The sequence below is a fragment of the Bufo gargarizans genome, chromosome 1 (genome assembly GCF_014858855.1).
Source record: "Bufo gargarizans isolate SCDJY-AF-19 chromosome 1, ASM1485885v1, whole genome shotgun sequence".
In the NCBI taxonomy this organism is placed as follows: domain Eukaryota; kingdom Metazoa; phylum Chordata; class Amphibia; order Anura; family Bufonidae; genus Bufo; species Bufo gargarizans.
The window spans coordinates 349,811,239-349,829,287 of NC_058080.1; the positions used below are offsets into that span (position 1 = coordinate 349,811,239).

Genomic DNA, 18,049 nt, shown 5'->3' on the forward strand with positions numbered 1-18,049 from the left:
ACTTGAGAGACAAACTTGTACATGCCGACATCGGCCCACTCAAAGCCACATCACAACAAACCACCCTAGCCCCGAAAAAAACAGGAACATACCCATGCCTACATTGTGCACAGTGCACTAATGTAATTAAAGGGAATCGCATAACACATCCCAGTACGGGTAAAATTTACTATTCAAAAAATTTCTTTACATGCAGCTCCTCATTTGTAGTGTATTTAATCAAATGCCCTTGTGGCCTAGCCTACGTGGGGGAAACCACGCAAAACATACGCGATCGAATTTCAAAACACAAATCCGATATTCGGTGTAATAGAACTGAACAACCCATCCCACATCACTTCTCCCTTGCTAAACACCAAATCAGTCAACTTAGATTGCAAATATTGGAGCAAATACCGGCGGGAAGAAGAGGCGGTAACCGGATCGCGCGTCTGAAAGAACGCGAATCGTTTTGGATATTCAAACTCAACACCCTTTTTCCAAATGGTATGAATCGGGAATTTGATTTTTGTACATCGTGATAACTCATCCAGACCTATACCATCAAACGTGAGGATACGTAACTAAAGTTGGACATATATCTGATAATCTCCACATTCACCTCTTTCGTTTTCTCTTTTTCTTTTTGTACTTAATGCTCATGATCTTTCATTATAATGAGATATTTACTAATACCATTTTCTTTTACCTCCCACAGACAAAATGACTCTTTAAGTCCATCCCAATCAGGTAGTATATGATATAATATAGTCATATAGTATTTAAGCTACAATATAGTCATATTATAGTACTTAGATATAGTTCCTATATAGATATACAACATAAGACGTAATCTTTGGCAACATGTTTGTATTATACCCAATTTAAAAATGACTGAACTAATCTAATTAATATGTCTATAGTCTAGTGACCATAAAACATATATACCCTGGTTGGGTCACTCTATGCATCTCAATTATCAGCTTACTCTGCATGTAGCTATTCATAATGGGCCCCTATTCTTAAGTCCTCTATGCCTTTACTATCGCATCACCCATGCCAGCACTTCCTTGCCAGCTCAGGGCTCAGCGGGCCGAGTGCGCATGCGCGCCGGCGCCACAGCGACGTCATCCGCCTGCGCGCGGTGGTGTCATGCGTGCGACGGGGCCGGAGGCGTGCGCATGACGCCCGCCCACACCGGCGGCACTCTTTAAATCAGATACGAGCGCCGCTCACACCAGCGCATCCCACGCAGGCATTATGCAGCCCGGACAAAGGTAATACTGAGCGACATGCTCATTCACTCTCTCCACAGCAGCTTCTACTAAGATGTCCCCAAGGGACGTGACCCTGACCCTTACCTATTATTATACCAGAGGCCTCTCTTCTATTTGATGTATACCTATATGCCTATTTTGCCCAGTCTCACTTCAGCATGTTATTAAGCCTTATGACAATCGTTTTAACCTCTGAAACCTTACAGGTCTCACCATCCTATAGAAGCACCGCTACCCTGCATGACTTTGCCTATTGTTGCCCTTGATAATTATGAACTTTTGTGAGAAATATCACTACTTTATTATGTTGTGGACTTTGCCTACCGTGGCCCTTTACAATTATGAACTTTTTTGTGAGAGATATCACTATCTTCACCTATTGTGGATTCCAGCCATGCTCCCTCTGCCTCTTCCTATGTTCTCTCTCATTTTTGCCACTCAATGTTGTACGTTGTTGCACCTAATTGTACCTTACTATGTTTATGCAACTCCATAATTGAGAATATCTGTATTAACTATATTTGAAATGATAGTACGCTTACCTGTTACCCTCTGCGACACTAGCAAATCGCCAGTAGACAACATGACATGTTATATATACTATGAATTATACTTCAATTTACTCTAATCATGTATAAAGTTTTCTGACACATTATATTGTATCTTACTCCAGGCCGTGATCAAGGTCCCATACAAGGACCGAAACGTTAAACGTTGGCCAAGTCTATGCATTCCTGGATGCTTACAAATAATGAAATTATGAAGAATTATGAATAATGAAATAATATCATGGAATGAAAATTAAAAATATAAAATAATCTTCATATATACAAAAAACGAGTGCCGTGGTCTCTTTTACTACATATGGTTTCAAATTACCACTGAGCACCGTACAAAAAAGGACTCTAGAGGATTTATTTATCTATTAAAATATGATGGTAGAAATTTTGTATGTATGGTATCACTCAGAGTATAGCAAATATGAGAATAGTGCAGTGTCTAAAGTGCAATAATAGAGGGAAATAGCTTACCTTCCCATATGGATATCTGAAAGCACTGGATGCTTATATGCAAGGTTAAAACAATTGAACATAAAAATCACAACTTTATTTTATTTGACCATTTTGAAAAAAAAATAACAAAAATGAATTATTACAGGGAACTGCTGGTTATATATTACCAGATACCACAGAAGTCTATGCCTCTTTGGGTTAGCTTCGGGGGACCCACACAATATGAGGAAGCAGCTTCTAATGTTGCGGTTGATACCGTTGATTGATGGACATACAGTACAGACCAAAAGTTTGGACACACCTTCTCATTCAAAGAGTTTTCTTTATTTTCATGACTATGAAAATTGTACATTCACACTGAAGGCATCAAAACTATGAATTAACATGTGGAATTATATACATAACAAAAAAGTGTGAAACAACTAAAAATATGTCATATTCTAGGTTCTTCAAAGTAGCCACCTTTTGCTTTGATTATTGCTTTGCACACTCTTGGCATTCTCTTGATGAGCTTCAAGAGGTAGTCACCTGAAATGGTCTTCCAACAGTCATGAAGAAGTTCCCAGAGATGCTTAGCCCTTGTTGGCCCTTTTGCCTTCACTCTGCGGTCCAGCTCACCCCAAACCATCTCGATTGGGTTCAGGTCCGGTGACTGTGGAGGCCAGGTCATCTGGCACAGCACCCCATCACTCTCCTTCATGGTCAAATAGCCCTTACACAGCCTGGAGGTGTGTTTGGGGTCATTGTCTTGTTGAAAAATAAATGATGGTCCAACTAAACGCAAACCGGATGGAATAGCATGCCGCTGCAAGATTCTGTGGTAGCCATGCTGGTTCAGTATGCCTTCAATTTTGAATAAATCCCCAACAGTGTCACCAGCAAAGCACCCCCACACCATCACACCTCCTCCTCCATGCTTCACGGTGGGAACCAGGCATGTAGAGTCCATCCGTTCACCTTTTCTGCGTCGCACAAAGACACAGTGGTTGGAACCAAAGCTCTCAAATTTGGACTCATCAGACCAAAGCACAGATTTCCACTGGTCTAATTTCCATTCCTTGTGTTCTTTAGCCCAAACAAGTCTCTTCTGCTTGTTGCCTGTCCTTAGCAGTGGTTTCCTAGCAGATATTCTACCATGAAGGCCTGATTCACACAGTCTCCTCTTAACAGTTGTTCTAGAGATGTGTCTTCTGCTAGAACTCTGTGTGGCATTGACCTGGTCTCTAATCTGAGCTGCTGTTAACCTGCGATTTCTGAGGCTGGTGACTCGGATGAACTTATCCTCTGCAGCAGAGATGACTCTTGGTTTTCCTTTTCTGGGGTGGTCCGCATGTAAACAAGTTTCTTTGCAGTGCTTGATGGTTTTTGTGACTGCACTTGGGGACACTTTCAAAGTTTTCCCAATTTTTCAGACTGACTAACCTTCATTTCTTAAAGTAATGATGGCCACTCATTTTTCTTTACTTAGCTGCTTTTTTCTTGCCATAATACAAATTCTAACAGTCTATTCGTTAGGACTATCAGCTGTGTATCCACCTGACTTCTCCACAAGGCAACTGGTGGTCCCAACCCCATTTATAAGGCAAGAAATCCCACTTATTGAACCTGACACGGCACACCTGTGAAGTGAAGTGAAAACCATTTCAGGCGACTACCTCTTGAAGCTCATCAAGAGAATGCCAAGAGTGTGCAAAGCAGTAATCAAAGCAAAGGGTGGCTACTTTGAAGAACCTAGAATATGACATTTTCAGTTGTTTCACACTTTTTTGTTATGTATATAATTCCACGTGTTAATTCATAGTTTTGATGCCTTCAGTGTGAATCAAAAATTTTCATAGTCATGAAAATAAAGAAAACTCTTTGAATGAGAAGGTGTGTCCAAACTTTTGGTCTGTACTGTATATATATATATATATATATATATATATATATATATATAGATGGAACCAGAAAAAAGAGCGGCACTCCGGTAGGTAAAAGCAAGTGAACCCTTTATTCACCCAGGTGGTGCAACGTTTCGGCTCCAAACATGAGCCTTCTTCAAGCAAATCATTCTTTGCTTGAAGAAGGCTCATGTTTGGAGCCGAAACGTTGCACCACCTGGGTGAATAAAGGGTTCACTTGCTTTTACCTACCGGAGTGCCGCTCTTTTTTCTGGATCCATTAATTGGGGTAATAAGTCCATTCCCCTTGGGACGTGCATCCGTACCTCTTTCTTTAAGCCAGTGCCGCCATTTTTCTTCATATATATATATATCTTATATTTTTTTTTCTTCCTCTCCCGGATATGGCTTGTTGAGACGAATAAAAAAAATTAAAAAAGGAAAAAAAAAAAATTTGAGGTGTATGATTTCTGTTAAATGACTGTTTTTGAAAATTTGGTTGGAAATGTATATTTCATATTTGTTTGTTTTTACTAATAAAAATTGCCTTCTATGTAAAAAAAAAACCTGCATCTATAATCCAATGGGGGTATATCCTAGGGATATACCCCCATTGTCTGTAATGAGACAACCCCTTTAACCCTTTACATTGTTAAGTCAGGTTTTGAGATGCTGCAGAGAATTACAAAACAGGAATTAAATAGATCTGGCGCATTTAATGCCTTATTCACACGTCAGCATTTGATCAGTGTTTTCCATCAGTGATTTTGAGCGAAAACCTGGTGCGGCTCTAAACACAGAACAGGTGCAGATCTTACCCTTATACATTATGTCTGTGGAGGCTCCAATATTGGCTTTGGCTCCCAATCAGTGATGGAAATCGCTGACCAAAACACTGACATGTGAATGAGGCTTAATGCATCAGTTTCAGCCAGGTCCGGATGTATTAAATCTAAACTGAAAAAAAAATATCTATGTAAGTCAATAGGCGCCAGATCCAGTATTTTAGCTAACAAAAGTAAGGGATCCGGTTTGTTCTGTTTCGCAGACCAGACACAAAACTGCAGCTTGCAGCGGTTTTGTGTCCGGTCAATAAATGCTACAAAACGGAACGAAATACATTTTCATCAGTTTTTCCTCATTGACATTGACAAGTTTTTTATATCCTGTGCTGAATCTCAGAACCAGAAAGCCACAACGTAAGTATGAAACAGGCCTTAGCTATGACTGCTCAGCTCAGCCTCCTAGAGTCCGGCACCCAAGTTGCTCTCTCGACATAACCTCTTCTTCGTAGCCATTGGTCCATAATCACAACTGAATTCTTAGTCTACTTTCACACTGGCGTTTTGGCTTTCCGTTTGCGAGATCAATTCAGGGCACTCACAAGCGGTCCAAAACGGATCAGTTTGCATTCTAATGCATTCTGAATGGAAAACGATCCATTTAGAAGGCATCAGTTCAGTCTCCATTCCGCTTTGGAGATGGACACCAAAACGCTGACTGCAGCATTTTGGTGTCCGTCTGATGAAACTGAACCAAAGGGATCTGTCCTGGCACACAATGTAAGTCAATGGGGACGGATCAGTTTTCACTGACACAATAGAAAAACGGATCTGTCCTCCATTGACTTTCAGTGGTGTTCAAGACAGATCTGCCTTAGCTATGATAAAGATAATACAAACGGATCCGTTCTGAACAGATGTTGACGGTTGTATTATATGAACGGATCTGTCCATGACATCCGCACAAAATGCGAGTGTGAAAGTGGCCTTAGATAACCCGAACCTTGTACGCCGAACTTGAAACATGAGTTCGCTCAACACTAGATAAGATCTTTTTAGAAAGGTGAAAGAGCATCCAAACCATTGTTCATAAGAACACTTGTTCCTGATCATTGCCCCATATAAAACGGCAGTGATCTGCTGACAAATGGTCGGCAGTTCATCAACTGGATGTAAAGGTAGACAGTACAGAAAAGTGGCGGAAATCTTTCATAATTCCATTTCGCTCAGCGCTACCTGACTGCATCAGCACCTTTCCAAACAATGGAATTTGTATTGAAAGTATAAAAGGAGGCCTTGAAAGATTGAAAGCAGGAAAATGTGTTATTGCAATTATGCCCTGATAAATCCACAAATGGCCAGGGATTTCTTTTACAACCTTCACATACATTGCTTTTCATAGAGCCAGGCATGATGCTTGCCTCAGGGACTCTACCACCCTGCGAACACAAGCAGCTCTCCACAGGCCACATGGACTCCATGGCAGCACCCCCATTCTCCGTGTGCCCAACGTAGGAGCAGCGTTAAAACATTGTTTTCTAACGGGCGTACTGCAGAGAGAAAACATTTCTCCCACGCTACGTTATCCAGCAGTGGCATGCACTTAAATTAAAAAGAAAAAAAAAAAAAGGCGGCCTAATTGAGCGACCAGCAGATTTTAAACTCGAAAACCGTTATTAGCCATCCTCCACCAACCCGTCAGAACCCGCCGTTTTTCCCTACAAAGCCCTGCGTCACAACGCAGCATTTTTGCCATACAATACGGCAGTAGGAAGACTGTGCTACCCCGCCCTCGTGTGATTGGCGGAAAGGCAAGCATGAAGCGTCGTGCGCAGGCGCGTAGAGCTCTAGGCCAGGCCCGGCGTGGAGCGGATGGGGATAGGTCTGACACAACGGAATTGTGTCACGTGGGGCGTCGTCGGCCGGCGCGGAGGTCGCTGGAGTCCAAGATGGCGGCGGAGCTAGTGGAAGCGAAGGTGAGACCGGGAAAGATGGGGGAGGTATCGTTACCATGCGTTCTTGAGATTGTTTTATAATGCGGCGTCATCTTAATTGTTTAAGAATCCGTTTATAAGAATTTGTTATCCCGCAGCTCTCTGTACACCGCTCCCCGCTATGCGCCCATTCTTACTGCTTCTCTGGCAGTGGGGTAAGTACCCGCGTCACTCACATTTCCTGTCAGGTGATAACAAAGCGCATTCTGTAATTTTCGCTCGCAGTCTGCTCATCTGTACCTGCTGATGAGCCCATTTCGGGTGGCTCGAGGATATCCGGCTGCTTGCCTTTCTTGGGGAGCAGGGCTGGTAAACTGTATGGCTAAAAGATCATCCACTTGGACTATGTTGAAGGCAGTATAATATGTCAGTCGTAGCATGAAATGACAGAAAATAAGTAGCGCTGAACTTTTTTTTTTTTTTTTTTTGTCTAATTTGTCTTAAAAAAAAAAAAAAAAACGTTAAGTAATCCTTTTGTAATTAAAGTGCTATTCCACAGGCACGATTGTGAACATTCTCTAGCATTGCTCACACTACTGCCAGTGTTCCGTTATCTTGTGTGCCGAGTAACTTATTACAGGGCTGGGAACTGGACTAGAGGCCTACATGAATACAGAGAGACTGCTGTCCTTACAGCTGTTGGGCTCCGTGAGGCTGCACACTGTTCGTTTCTGTCATACGGCAGAACCAGCGAAGGAATGGAACAGAACTGGTGCAGAGTTAATGCCATCTTACACGCTGAGGATTGATGTTTTGTAGGGGTTTAAATGGGTCGCCTGTGCTATGCATAATGATGACCCATCCTCAGGATGGGTCAGTGGGTCTGCCTCGTGTGGGCGCAGCATCCTCCAGTCTTTATCAGCACGCCGTCTAATCTGTAGTGATGGTGCAGTGTAATCACAGCTTCCTCTCCTGTTCACTTGAATGACAGAGTAGATGGGGTTAAGACATTAAAGGGGACTTTACTACCGATGACACATCCTTGAAAGATCATCAGTATCTGGTGGGGTCAGAATATGGCAAGGAAAAAATAACTGATCTTGGCGGAATTGCAAATTTTTTTTATTTAATTTTTCCCCCTCCCCATCTGGAATTTTATTTTTTCCTGCTTCCCACTACATCATATGCAATAGTTAATGGTGGTGTTGGAAAGGACAACGTGTCCCGCAAAAAACAAGCGCCCATACGGCTATGTAAACGGTAACGCTGGGTTCACACCTGAGCGTTTTACAGCGCGTTCAAATGCGCTGTAAAACGCTCAGCACATGAAAACCAATGCTTCCCTATGGCCCTGGTTCACACTTGAGCGTTTTACAGCGCGTTTGAACGCGCTGTAAAACGCCCTACGCTCCAAAAAGTTCTTGAGCTTCTTTGGGGTGTTTTGTCGCGCGTTCCCGTACATAGACTTTCGGGAACGCGCGACAATGGGCGTTCGCTTGTCTCTGTATGCGCGATTGTAAACGCCGGTACAATCGCGCATACAGAGCGCTCCTTTCAGAACGCTCAGGTGTGAACCCAGGGTTAAACAAAAAGGTTATGGCTCTGGGACGGCAGGGGGCGCAATATGAAAACTCAAAAATGAAAAACAAAAGGGTTAATCAGTCAGCAACCCTACCGGACTATATGCCTGGTTGTATAGAGTTGATCCGGGTGACAGTCTATTTAAATTGCCAAGCATTAAATGCTGGATTTGTATGTGTATGGAAAAGTGTTTTGTGGAGTGACCAACCACACTTCTCTATCTCAGTCTAATAGACTACCTGACTGTATTGTGTAGAAGGGATAATGCTATGGGGTTGATTTTCCAAGGGTTGGGCTAGGCCCATTAGAATGCTTGAGCATTAAAGCATCACTAGATTTTCAAAAACCTTTGAGATGTCTGATATGAAAGTTTTGATCACATGTTTCACTTTCCCCTTGTTGCCGAGGACAGAATGGAGACCGACATATAGACGTCTATGGAGCCAGTCTCTTGCACTGAGGAGAGAACACACTTCTCTCCCTTTGTTCTAGAGACGTTCAATATGTCTCTGATGTAGCAAAAAAAAAATTTGTAACTGAAAGACATTTTGGACAATAGTTTTCTTCTAGTTTTGTGGGCAGAGTTCTGGGAAGACCCTTCTCTGTTCCAGCATAGCAAATCCCCGATGCGCTCTTACTTTTCTTCCCGCTCCGAACTCTGACAGGAATACGCCGGTTGTAGAGACAGTGGGAGCAGGGAGTGAATCAAGATTCCTGGTTCAAGTGTGTTTTTTTTTTTTTTTCTGTTTTTTTTTCCGTTGCTTCACATAACAACCCCCCCCCCCCCCCCCAAAAAATAATAATAATACAAATGGTCAAGAAGTTACACACTCCATAATGGTATCAATAGAAACTACAGATCACCCTGTCGGTTTTACTGCATAGGGAACGCTGTTGAGACTAAACCCATAGCGGCAGAATTGCCCTTTTTTATTCCTTTTTCCACCACATGGTACAACTTTAATGTGAATGATAACTTTTACATTATGGCCTTAGGAATGCAAGGAGTAAAAAAACAAAAAAAGGGTTGGGGTACATTCACATGGCCGTATGTATTTTGCATTCTGCAAAACGCGTATTCACAAAATACAGATGTCCGCATGGCATCTGTTTGCAGACCCATTGACTTCAAATGGGTCCATGGTCTGCTTTTGTAGCCAAGAGTAGGACATGTTTTATTGGCAGAACGGTCATACAGATATCGAAAGCACACAAATATACTGTGAAGAACAGAAGTATTTGAACACCCTGCGATTTTGCAAGTTCTCCCACTTAGAAATCATGGAGGGGTCTGAAATTCACATTGTAGGTGCATTCCCACTCTGAGAGACAGAATTAAAAGAAAAGTTCAGGCAATCACATGATTTTTAAAGAATGTATTTGTCTTGCACTGCTGAGAAAATCAGTGTTTAATATTTGGTAAAGAAGCCTTTGTTTGCAATTACAGAGGTCAAATGCTTCCTGTATTTCTAGACCAGGTCTGCACACTGCAACAGGGATTTTGGTCCACTCCTCCACACAGATCTCCTCTAGATCTGTCAGGTTTCGGGGCTGTCGCTGAGCAACACTGAGTTTCAGCTCCCTCCAAAGATGTTCTATTGGATTTAGATCTGGAGACTGGCTAGGCCACTCCCGAACCTTGCTATGCTTCTTACGGAGCCACTCCTTGGTTGGCTATGTGCTTCGGGTTGTTGTCATGTTGGAAGACCCAGCCACGACCCATCTTCAATGCTCTGACTGAGGGAAGGAGGTTGTTGCTCAAAATCTCACAATAATTGGCCCCGTCATCCTCTCCTTAATACAGTGCAGTTGTCCTGTCCCCTTCGCAGAAAAGCTCCCTTAAAGTATATTACCACCCCCATGCTTCACAGTAGGGATGGTGTTCTTGGGATGCAACTGATCCTTTTTCCTCCAAACATGACGAGTGAAGTTTAGACCAAAAAGTTCTACTTTGGTCTTATCTGACCACATGACTTTCTCCCATGCCTCCTCTGGATCATCCAGATGGGCCTGGACATGTGATGACTTGAGCAGGGGAACCTTCCGTGCAATGCATGATTTGAAACCATGACTGTGTAGTGTTCTACCGACAGTGACCATTGAAACCGTGGTCCCAGCTCTCCATGTCATTGACCAGCTCCTCCCTTGTAGTTGTGGGCTTATTCCTCACCTTTCTTATCATCCGTTATACCCCACGAGGTGAGATCTTGCATGGAGCCCCAGTCCGAGGGAGACTGACAGTCGTCTTTAGCCTCTTCCATTTTCTAACAATTGCTCCAACAGTTGACCTATTTTCACCAAGCTGCTTTGCAATTGCTCTGTAGCCCTTTCCAGCCTTGTGGGGGTCCACAATTGTCTCTGGTGTCTTTTGACAGCTCTTTGGTCTTGCCATGGTAGTTGGCGTCTGACTGTGGGGTGGACAGGGGTCTTTAAAGAGCTCAGACAGGTGCTACTAAGTTAGATTGAGTGGAGTAGAGGTGGACTTTTTAAAGGCACAGTAACAGGTCTTTGAGAGGAATAATTCTTGTTGTTTCTCAGGTGTTCAAATGCTTATGTTCAGCAGTGCAAGACTTATTTGTCTATACATTCATAGTGTCCTCCTCCATAGCGTAATGGTGACTGAACAGAGGCAAACTGATGCATTCTGAGTGGATCCTTTTCCATTTAGAATGCATTAGGGCCAAATTGATCCGGTTTGGGCCACTTTTGAGAGCCCGTGACGGATCTCGCAAACGGAAATGTCTATACATTCTTAAAAAAATCATACAATGTGATTTCCTGAATGAAAAAAATAATAAAATATATATATATATATATATATATATATATATATATATATATAGAGAGAATCGGACAGCACTCCAAGACTTGAAAAAAGTAGAAATCTTTATTCACCCATGTGAAAAATAATTTGCAACGTTTCAGCTCACAATCGAGCCTTTCTCAAGCTTGAGAAAGGCTCGATTGTGAGCTGAAACGTTTCAAATTTTTTCAAGTCTTGGAGTGCTGTCCGATTCTCTACATATATAAGAAGGTGAAAAGCTCATTCCTTTGGACATAGCACCTGAGCCAACAGACTGGTGCCGCCAAATCTCTTTTTCTGCTATATATATATTATTATTTTTTTTATCTGTTTGGGAATGCACCTACAACTTGAATTTCAGACCCTTCCATGATTTCTAAGTGGGAGAACTTGCAAAATTGCAGTGTGTTTACTTCTGTTCCTCACTGTATATGTACACAGTGTGTAGTACACACTGATTTTCTTGCAGAAAATGTACAATGTGAGGCCTCTTGCACACAACCGTATGCCCTCCGAGACATACGGTCTGTGAGCGAGCCATATGTCCCGGAGCAGCATTGATCGTGCGCACAGAATCATAGGTTACAATGATGCCGTGCACGTTGGGCCGCCCGCGGTGCTCTTGTCCCGTACTCATGATTTGAATACCACGTGCAGTCCGCCGTGCTCAGCATCATTGTAACCTATGATGCTGTGCGCATGATCAACGCCTCTCATGGACTGTATGTCATGGAGGGCATACAGTCGTGTGCAAGAGTGCAAATACTGTACTGGCTTAGTTGATGACCTTTCCAATATGTTATGGCCATGGTGCTGAAATTTTCCGTGAGGGAATTGACTGCCGCATGTCAATTGTTTGTGGAAGTTTTTCTGTGCAGATGTCTCCCAGTGGATCAGATTCCGCAGTAAAATCTGCAAGTAACACATGTGGATTTTGGTGCAGAAATGCAGTGAAAACCATATGAAAATCTGCTTAAACTACTGCCGTGTGCATATACCCTAAAGCGGGGATGCCCAACCTGCGGCCCTCCAGATGTTGCAAAACTAGTACTCCCAGTATGCCCGGACAGACTACAGCTGGGCATGATGGGAGTTGTAGTTTTACAACAGCTGGAGGGCTGCAGGTTGAGATTCCCTGCCCTAAAGGAGTTCTCTAGGGGGGAAAAACATGTAAATAAATGCCTTTTATAACGTCCTCATTTTGTTTAGGAGACAACTAAAATTCCTAAATAAAGAATTCGCCCTACTCGCACAGCAAGATGGGCTTTGTCAGCATACAGAGCACAACCCCTACATTAGCTGTGCATCTTTTACGTCAGTTATCAGCACTGTGAAACACTATACTATGTACAAGTCACAGCTGAGATAAGAACTGAGCTGTGTCTGTGTGTCCAAACGGAGATCACCTCATACGCAAAGATTAAGTATTTTCTAATGACTCCCATAGCCTCTTTTCTGGTCCCTCATTCCTATACTATTGCCAATCAGAACCTCACATTATAATACAAAAAATACGGAGCCTAGCAAAAGAACCTTCAAACCTGTATAGATAATTCCAATAGCCCAATAATGTAAGGCTACTTTAACACTCGCATTTTGGACGGATCCGTTACACTAATACAACCACATGCATCCGTTTGTATTATCTGTAACATAGCCAAGACGGATCTGTCATGAACACCATTGAAAGTCAATGGGAGACTGATCCGTTTTCTATTGTGCCTGGTTGGCTCAGTTTCGCTAAGTGGACAACGAAACGCTGCAGGCAGCGTTTGTGTCCTCCTCCATAGCGTAATGGTGACTGAACAGAGGCAAACTGATGCATTCTGAGTGGATCCTTTTCCATTCAGAATGCATTAGGGCCAAATTGATCCGGTTTGGACCACTTTTGAGAGCCCGTGACGGATCTCTCAAATGGAAAGCCAAAACAAGAGTGTGAAAATGGGCTAAAGAGGCATCAAACTGATAATAAACATATACATTTTATTGTAGTCTACATCACATAAATACTAAAATCGCATAGTGAGAGAAACGGAGCAAGCATGGAAAATATCCCAAATTATTGCTGATGACATAGAAACACTGTTGAGTGTTAAAACCAGTAGAGACCATATTTTAGTATGTAGTAATATTGGCCCATGCTAGTGCATAAATGCATGGTAACTAATAGAATCAAAATAATATTGTGTGTGTGTGTATATATGTATGTGTATATATGTATGTGTGTATATATACACACACACACACACACACACACACACACACACACACACACACACACACACACACACACACACACACACACACACACAGTAATGTACCCCATAGCATAAAAGCAGCAACTTAAAGGGCTTCTGTCACCCCCAAAACTAATTTTTCACTTTTGGGCATATTAAAATCCTTATTGGACGACTATTCCCTATATAGGGCTCTTACCTTGCTCTGTGGCTTGGTTTCATTAAAAAACAATCTTTTCAAATATGCAAACGACTTCACTACCAGCAAGTAGGGAGTCTACTTGCTGGTAGCCGCCACATCCTCCTTTAAAAAAAAAACGCCCCCTCCTCCTGCTGATTGACAGGCCCAGCAAGCGCTCTCCTCCTCCGGCTGGCCCGGTCTGCAATTTAAATCCCGCGCTTGCGCCTTACAAGTCTTCATTCGGCGCAGGCGCTCTGAGAGAAGGACGCTCGCTTCCTCAGTGCGCCTGCGCCGATAACGTCTTCTCTTTTGTGTTTAGAGGTGACGTCATTGGCGCAGACGCACTGAGGAAGCGAGCGTCCTACTCTCAGAGCGCCTGCGCCGAATAAAGACTTGTAAGACGCAGGCACAGGATTTGAATTGCAGACAGGGCCAGCCGGAGGAGGAGGGGGCGTTTTTTTTTAAAGGAGGATGTGGCGGCTACCAGCAAGTAGACGCCCTACTTGCTGGTAGTGAAGTCATTTGCATATTTTAAAAGATCGTGTGTTTTTTTTTTTTTTTTTAAATATGAAAACAAGGTCCCTATATAGGGAATAGTCGTCCAATAAGGATTTTAATATGTCCAAAAATGCAAAATGAGTTTTGGGGGGTGACAGAAGCCCTATAATAATGGTATAGGCTGGAATGGCACATTCACAAATCAACGAATTGCTACCACTATAATGCTAAGGTAATAACACAGTCCAAACAAGAACATTTACAGGCCAAACAACCAGCAAAAGTGCAAAGATACGGAACGTCCCTACCCATGATAAAAGCTGGTCAACTCCACTCGGTGAAAAGTACCTCAACGTTCGTTTCGCCACAGAGCTGGCTTCATCAGGAGGTCAGTCCGATACTTCAACTTGTGTGTATGAGGTAAGTTCCATTCAGAGGCAAATACACAGCTCAGTGCCTTCATAAATGACTGTGAGGAATGACAGAGGAACAACAACACAGCAGAATTTATAAGAAAGCTGATAGGATTGGTTTATCAAATATATTTTTGATGGCTATTGACACTTGGGGGGGCTTTATTATCATTGCATTCTACAAATTTTGGGCTAAAGTTATTTTCTCAGTTGGTCTTTATTAAAGCATTTCAACAGTTTTTCTCTTTCGCCTATGACGGCACCCCTGGAGAGACCGCCTCCTCCTCTGGACAGGAACCAGAACGCCTTTTTTAAGAGGGGTCCCCCCCTCCACCTCCAATTTCGGTTTCCTGTCCTAAGAGGTAGGAAGAAATCGGATAACCGATACACTATTAAAGCTGCGGGGACCCCTGCAATTTATGCAAGTGAGGAAGGTTACCCCGAGCGCCTTAAGACTCCATGGGGAGCTGCTGCTAAGTCTGGGCTCCAGAGTCTGTCCCTCACCTTCTGTTCCCAGGAACTGGGGGGGGGGCGTGGTTTGTACCTTCTGGGTCTTCTGCAGATGTGTTCACATGTTCTGCCACCGGCCTGTGTGTCTCTGCACTTCCGGATGCGGTGGTGGGAGGAAGCCAATGCTGTGGACCGGAAGGGGAGGGAGCCGGCAGCGTGCGCCGAGGACAAAATGCCCAGCCATCTCGCTGCCATGCGGACTGAAGAGCTGGCAGTTTCCCATTACAGCTGAGTTTGTTGTGTAAGGAATGGAGCAGTTTCAGCGTGCCGAGACCACTAATGATACATCAGTACCATGGTGGGGTAAGAGGGGTCATTCCTCAGCAGATTTTAATTTGGTATTGTTTATGGGGTTATGTTTTGTGTCTGAGTCTTCCAGGAAGACCTCCCAGAGCTAAAGAGGGGGTGTGCGGTTTGTAAAAAGAAACTACCTTCTGCATGGGCTAAACCCCTTTGTAAAGGATGTGTCAGCAAGTTAATGGAGGAGGAAGCACCATCCTTGATGAGCAGTATTAGGGCTCATTCACACGAACGTGTGAAGCCCGTGCTGTAGACCGCAAATTGCGTTCCTCAATGCTCAGTCTGTGGGGCAGGCGCATGGGGATCGCAGACCCATTCACTTGAATGGGTCCGCGATCCTTCCGTTCCGCAAAAAGATAAAGCAAGTTCTATCTTTTTGCGGTGTGGAAGAGCAGAACCCCAGTAAGCACCCCGTAGTGTTTAGTTTCGCACCGTTTCACATCTTCGGCTTTGTGGACCCATTGAAATGAATCATCCGTGATGTGGAATGGCCACGTAACGGTGCCTGTGTATTGCGCATCCACAAATGCGGTCTGCAATACAGCAACGGGCAGCACACGTTAGGGTAAACGGGCCCTTTAAGCAGATGATCGGGGTTGAGGTCAGAGTCGGTTAGCGGATTGATTAAATGTCGCCCAGGTACTTCTGCTGCTGTATCTAAAGATTCCCGCTCTAGTGACAGCGATATGCTATCTGGGTTGGAGGAAGAAGAGTGTTTGTCATCGGACGGTTCTTCTGAGGACATACTGAAGATGCATACCGCTGATGCATACTGAGAATGCTAACTCCCTAGGCAAGGCGTTTAGAGCTACTATGGGATTGGATGAACAAAGACCTCAGCAATCGGTGCAAGACTGTTTGAGGGCCTAGGTCCTAGAAAGAGGAAGGTGTTTTATGTACATAAGAACATTCAGGCGGTAATCGCTAGGGAATGGAAGAGACCAGATAAGAAGTTTTTCGTTCCTTCCTCTGTTAAATGGAAATATAAGCTTGAAGAGGTCTCTGCCGCCAGGGATAGGGCCCCAAAGCTGGATGCTCCTGTGACTAAGATGTCCCAGAAAAATTCTCTACCCTTTGAAGATATGGGTTCCCTAAAGAAAAATTGGGAGGCCTCTGCAGCAGCTTTTCAACCTGCTATTGCTGCTACCTTTGTCACTATCTCCCTAAGGCCTCATGCACACGGCCGTTGTGTGCATCCGGGTCCGTGGAAAAATCGGAAAATGCACCGTTTTGCAGCAGAGACTGTGATCCGTGTATCCTGTCCGTCAAAAAAATATGACCTGTCCTATTTTTTTTTGACGGACAACGGTTCACGGACCCATTCAAGTCAATGGGTCTGTGAAAGAACATGGATGCACACAAGATTGGCATCCGTGTCCGTGATCCGTGGCCGTAGGTTACTTTTATACAGACGGATCCGAAGATCCGTCTGCATAAAAGCTTTCATAGCGGAGTTTTCACTTCGTGAAAACTCAGATCCGACAGTATATTCTAACAGAGGCGTTCCCATGGTGATGGGGACGCTTCTAGTTAGAATATACAACGAACTGTGTACATGACTGCCCCCTGCTGCCTGGCACTGGCCACCAATGAGTTAAAAACCGGGGGGGGGTTCTGGCTGCTGCAGCAAGGGGCAGTCATGTACACAGTTTTTTTGTATATTCTAACCTGAAGCGTCCCCATCACCATGGGAACGCCTCTGTTAGAATATACTGTTGGATCTGAGTTTCACGATGTAGCTCATATCCGACAGTATATTCTAACATAATGCTCTAAATCTAGATACAAAGGGTAGTCGTAGAACTACTTTATCAAATCACCGAAGTACGACCACCTAAAATTTAACTTTTATTCTGGTCAGTTAAAAAATATATATTAATTCCCTAAAGGAAGAAGAATACTACAACAAAACACGACAAAGACAAAATACAATTAACACACGAAAGAGCAGGACCAGGCAAGCACATCAAAATTGGAGGGAGAAAGGGGAGGAACGCATCAGGGCAACCCGTGCCATGACCATATCTGTCCCTGCAATATCCCTTTAAATCTCCTCAGCCCGGAGATGTGTCTTGATGGTAGACACACTCCGTCCGCGTGCCTGTGCTGTCTGTCCTTATAATGCCCTTTATATACTATCCCATATGGATATTTGGGCAATAGTATAAAAATTGGATATTGGTTTTACATTTACGTGTCCCGCGGGACACGTAAATGTAAAACCAATATCCAATTTTTATACTATTGCCCAAATATCCATATGGGATAGTATATAAAGGGCATTATAAGGACAGACAGCACAGGCACGCGGACGGAGTGTGTCTACCATCAAGACACATCTCCGGGCTGAGGAGATTTAAAGGGATATTGCAGGGACAGATATGGTCATGGCACGGGTTGCCCTGATGCGTTCCTCCCCTTTCTCCCTCCAATTTTGATGTGCTTGCCTGGTCCTGCTCTTTCGTGTGTTAATTGTATTTTGTCTTTGTCGTGTTTTGTTGTAGTATTCTTCTTCCTTTAGGGAATTAATATATATTTTTTAACTGACCAGAATAAAAGTTAAATTTTAGGTGGTCGTACTTCGGTGATTTTATATTCTAACATAGAGGCGTTCCCATGGTGATGGGGACGCTTCACGTTAAAATATACCATGGGATT

General features: G+C 43.5%; 1 protein-coding gene across 3 annotated transcripts in view; it reads left to right on the top strand.

Annotated features, from left to right (window-relative positions):
* PIAS4 (protein inhibitor of activated STAT 4) overlaps positions 1–18,049 on the top strand; it is a 95,134-nt gene that overhangs the window by 18,910 nt on the left and 58,175 nt on the right. Inside the window, exon 1 of one of the 3 annotated variants that reach the window (XM_044268450.1) lies at positions 6,835–6,910. The exons of 1 other annotated variant lie outside the window; for it this stretch is intronic. In XM_044268450.1, the coding sequence (XP_044124385.1) occupies positions 6,884–6,910 (27 nt within the window). In that variant the 5' untranslated portion in view covers positions 6,835–6,883. Of the gene's footprint in view, positions 1–6,834; positions 6,935–18,049 lie in introns of those variants that run through there. One more of the 3 variants, XM_044268477.1, reaches the window with a different exon arrangement.